Raw genomic sequence first — 4,029 nt, forward strand, 5'->3', positions numbered from 1 at the left:
GACCAGAGTACTGCTGGGAGCTATTTGGCCCATCTCCCTTTGGATGCCTTCAACCGCTTTTTGATACCATTAAGAATGGTTTTGTTCGAAGCTTTGGCTTGCCCGTTACTCTGGGGTGGAATAATAGACCTTAATTTCATAACGGGAGCGTAGTTCTTTGTACATTCGGTAATTGAACTGTGTGTCATTATCGGATATAAGTGCTCTTGGTATACCAAACCTGGTGATGAGGTTTCGCCATAAAAATCGTTGGATATCAATATCACGGATAGTGGCCGATGGTTCGGCCTCAATCCACTTTGTAAAATAATCTGTTGTTATGATCAACCACTTTAGATTTCCTAGAGTGTGAGATAATGGTCCGACGAGGTCCAATCCCCACTGTGCAAGTGGCCAGGGACTTGAAATCGGATTGAGCGCTTGAGAGGGTTGTCGGATGATTGGTAAAAATATTTGGCATGTCGAACATTTATGTACGAGCTATTGTGCGTCACATTGCATTTGGGGCCACCAATACCCATGGTTGAGTGCCCGATGAGCCAATGATCTGCCTCCTGTATGTGCCCCGCATGATCCGGCGTGTATCTCATCCAATACACTTGCAACTTTGTCAGGATGTAGGCATTTGAGATAGGATCCCAAATAGGATTTCCTGAACAACTATTTCGAGTCGCTCAGCTAAAAACGCGTATCTCGTAATCTGATTCGATGTGCCTTCTTGCTATCAGGGGGTACGGTACTATCAAACAAATATTGGATGAGAGGGTTCATCCAATTATCGTCAGAATGGATGGGGCACACAACTTCTCTGGTGATGCTAGAAGTGGAAATGGCCCCTATCTCGATCGTACTTTGTCTTGTCTACACAATTGCTGTGGCCAAAGTGGCTAGTGCATCGGCATGGCTATTCTAGTCTCACCCGACTTGGTGAATTTCGAAGCAAAGAAATTGCTCGGCTGCGGCTTTTGCTATTGTCAAATGTTTTATCATTTGTTTATCACTTGCCGTGTACTCGTCATTTGTCTGTTTGACGAGCAATTGTGAATCAGACTGAACTCTTATGGATTTAGCGCCTAGCATTTTTGCAGTTGTGAGGCCATTGATGAGAGCTTTATATTCTCGTTCATTATTAGTGGCCGAAAAGCCTAGGCGAGCGGATATTTCGATTGTCTTTTGGTGAGGTGTGATCAACACGAATCCAATCCTTGTACCCTTAGCGTTGCTAGCCCTATCGCAACGCATTGTCCATGTGGTGTCGGTGGAGGAGGTGATTCCTGTTTCGCCCTTCACGATGCTCGTCTTTGGTGAAAATTTAGTTAGGAAATTGGTTAAAACCTGTGCTTTGATTGAAGTCCTTGGTCGGAACTGAATATCATACTGTCTGAGCTCGACAGCCCACTTGGAAATACGACCTGAAGAGTCAAATTGGTGCAAGACCCATTTAAGTGGAAAAACCGAATAAACGGTGATAAGATGGGCCAAGAAGTAATGGCATAATTTGCGGGATGAAATGACCAATGCCAGGAGTAATTTTTCTAGGGCCAAGTACCTAGTTTATGCGTCGACTAATGTTTTACTCACGTAGAAGACTGGTATTTTCCCATCTAAAGATTCTTTTATGAGTGTTGAGCTTACAACACGATCAGAAACTGCCAGGTACAAGTACAACCTTTCCCCATTGATGGGACTGGTGAGCAGAGGCGGTTTGGCTAGGTAACCCTTCAGTTCTTGTAGAGCATGATCGCATTCTGGGGTCCATTCGAATCGGTTCTTTTTCTTGGTCAGTTGGAAGAACAATCGGCATCGTTCAGAGGATCGGCTGATAAACCTATTGATTGCCGCTGCCATCCCAGTAGGCATTTGGATCCCGTTAACAGTTGAGGGCAGGGTTAGGTTGATCAATGCTTGGATTTGATCGGGATTGGCTTTTATTCCTTAATTAGTGACAATATATCCTAGGAATTTTCCCGATCCAACCCCTAACTCACATTTTGCCGCATTGAGCGTCATCTTGTACCTACGGAGTACCTCAAAGGTTTCTTAAAGGTCATTACGATGATGTTTAGCTTCCTTTGACTTGATCACTATGTCGTCGATGTATACTTCAAGGTTCTATCCGATTTGACTGCAGAACATTTTCATGACCAGCCGTTGGTACGTCGCTCCAGCATTTTTAAGGCCGAAGGGCATCACTTTGTAACAGAATAACCCAATAGGTATGATGAATGAGGTCTTTTCCTGATCGTCCAGATGCATCGCAATCTGATTATATCCACGATACGCATCCAGAAAACTCATTCTTTCGTGTCCGGAGGTTCCATCCGCGAGTTGGTCAATTTTTGATAGAGGAAAACTATCCTTGGGGCATGCTTTGTTCATATCGGTGAAATCTACGCACACCCTCCATTTTCCATTCTTTTTCTTGACGACCACAGTGTTGGATAACCACTTCGGATATTGAACTTCTCGAGTAGCATTTGTCTCAAGTAACTTAGTGACCTCCTCCTTGACAGCGTCGACGTGGACCTCCGATTCTTCTGTATCACCGGTCATGAGTTCGAACTCACATGTGATTTGTGGCTTGTCACCCTTGGGTCGATGCCCTCCATTTCATAAGGTGTTCAGGCGAATATATCCTTATATCAGAGTAGGAAATCCACTGGTTGACTTTTCTTTTCTAGGGCAAGATGTTTACCAATGAGAAAAGAACCTGTCTTCATCTTCGAGATCGATTGGTATATTTTTAAGTTCTTCGGCACTCTTAGCTTCAATCTGGGGTTCAACTTCCTTTCCTAAATCATTTGTCCGAACTATCGGTGGCCGAGTTGAAGATATTGCCATACATTGTTTCACCATCGTTTGGTCCCCCCGAATAGTCTTGACAGTGTTAGCTTCTGGGAAGCGTAGAACTTGGTAGAAGGTAGATGGGACAGCTTCCATTTGGTGGAGCCAAGTTCTACCCATTATGGCATTATAAGGAGATGACACGTTGACCACCTGAAACTCGACTTGGTGGGATGTGTCTCCGGCTTTGACTAGTAGGAAGATGCGTCCTAAAGGGAATACCGGGCTTGAGTTGAAGCCATAGAGTAGGGATTCCATATTGAGCAGGGCTTCATGAGACAACCCTAGTTTTTTGAAGAGTCCCTAGTACATGATTTCGGCCGAACTGCCTTGGTCGATCAGTATCCTTTTGACATTGAATTTCCCAATTTATTGTGTTACCACCAACGCATCATTGTGGGGATGATGGACCCATGTCAGATCCTCATTAGAGAAAGAAATCTTCGTTGATGAATGAACCCCTTTTGCAGTCACCTCAGATAGGGACATAATTTCTCTTCTGAGTGTTGGCGCTACTTCACGACTTATGCCTTTTTGTTGGAACCAAATAGATCATATAGATAGTTACAGTGGGTTGTGTCTCCCCAGCTTTGTCCCTGGTATTATCCTTTCGATCTGTGGACAAGTCAACATAAGCTTGTAGATGTCCGCTTTGTATCAATTCCTCCAGAAATTGCTTTAGCGATTTGTAGTCCTCTGTGAGATGTCCGTGGTCCTTATGGTAAAAGCAACACAGTCTTCAATTGTGAAGTGATGGATTGTCGAGCATCCGGGGCAGCCAAGAAAAGTAGGGTTCGTTCTGGATTTTTGACATTAAGCGATATATCGGCTCATTAAAGGTGGTGATAACTGCGTGGAAGGCCTCCTTTCGTATTTTTGGCTGATCGGCGATTGTGTTAGACTCTTTTTTTTTTTTGTCCTGAGATTTCTTTTCATCTTTTCGTGGAGGCTTAGGTGGGATTCGAACAGGTTTTGGTTCTTCAGCGCCTCTTATGTCATCTTCAATCTTACAGTACTGTTCAACTCATCTCATTAGACTTTCCACATCGGTTGGTGGTTTTTTCGTTAAAGACTGCCGAAGCTTGCTCTCGGGTAACAATCCTAACTTGAATGAGGCTACTGCCAGTTGTTCATTGTTGTTATCAATTTCGTTATAGGCTGCCCAATATCTACTGGAATATTCTC

At 43.9% G+C, this 4,029-nt stretch overlaps 1 protein-coding gene across 1 annotated transcript; it reads right to left on the reverse strand.

Annotated features, from left to right (window-relative positions):
* Positions 1-915: 915 nt before the first annotated feature.
* On the reverse strand, positions 916-1,848 carry LOC145791610 (uncharacterized). Its single transcript, XM_082871987.1, has 2 exons — positions 1,578-1,848; positions 916-1,412 (listed from the first exon to the last, which is right to left on the reverse strand). Exons 1-2 carry the CDS (start codon positions 1,846-1,848, stop codon positions 916-918), a joined length of 768 nt encoding a protein of 255 aa, XP_082728113.1.
* Between the last annotated feature and the right edge of the window lie 2,181 nt (positions 1,849-4,029).

Source organism: Camellia sinensis, chromosome 5, assembly GCF_055761805.1.
Source record: "Camellia sinensis isolate YWXY chromosome 5, ASM5576180v1, whole genome shotgun sequence".
Classification (NCBI taxonomy): domain Eukaryota; kingdom Viridiplantae; phylum Streptophyta; class Magnoliopsida; order Ericales; family Theaceae; genus Camellia; species Camellia sinensis.

What these genes read in the sequence shown, in the direction of transcription:
- LOC145791610 (XM_082871987.1), bottom strand. Translation starts at nt 1,848, where the DNA reads ATGGCAGCGGCAATCAATAGGTTTATCAGCCGATCCTCTGAACGATGC. An exon ending in AATACCAGTCTTCTACGTGA is followed by an intron (nt 1,413 to 1,577) that starts GTAAAACATTAG and finishes TTGACTCTTCAG; the next exon opens with GTCGTATTTCCAAGTGGGCT.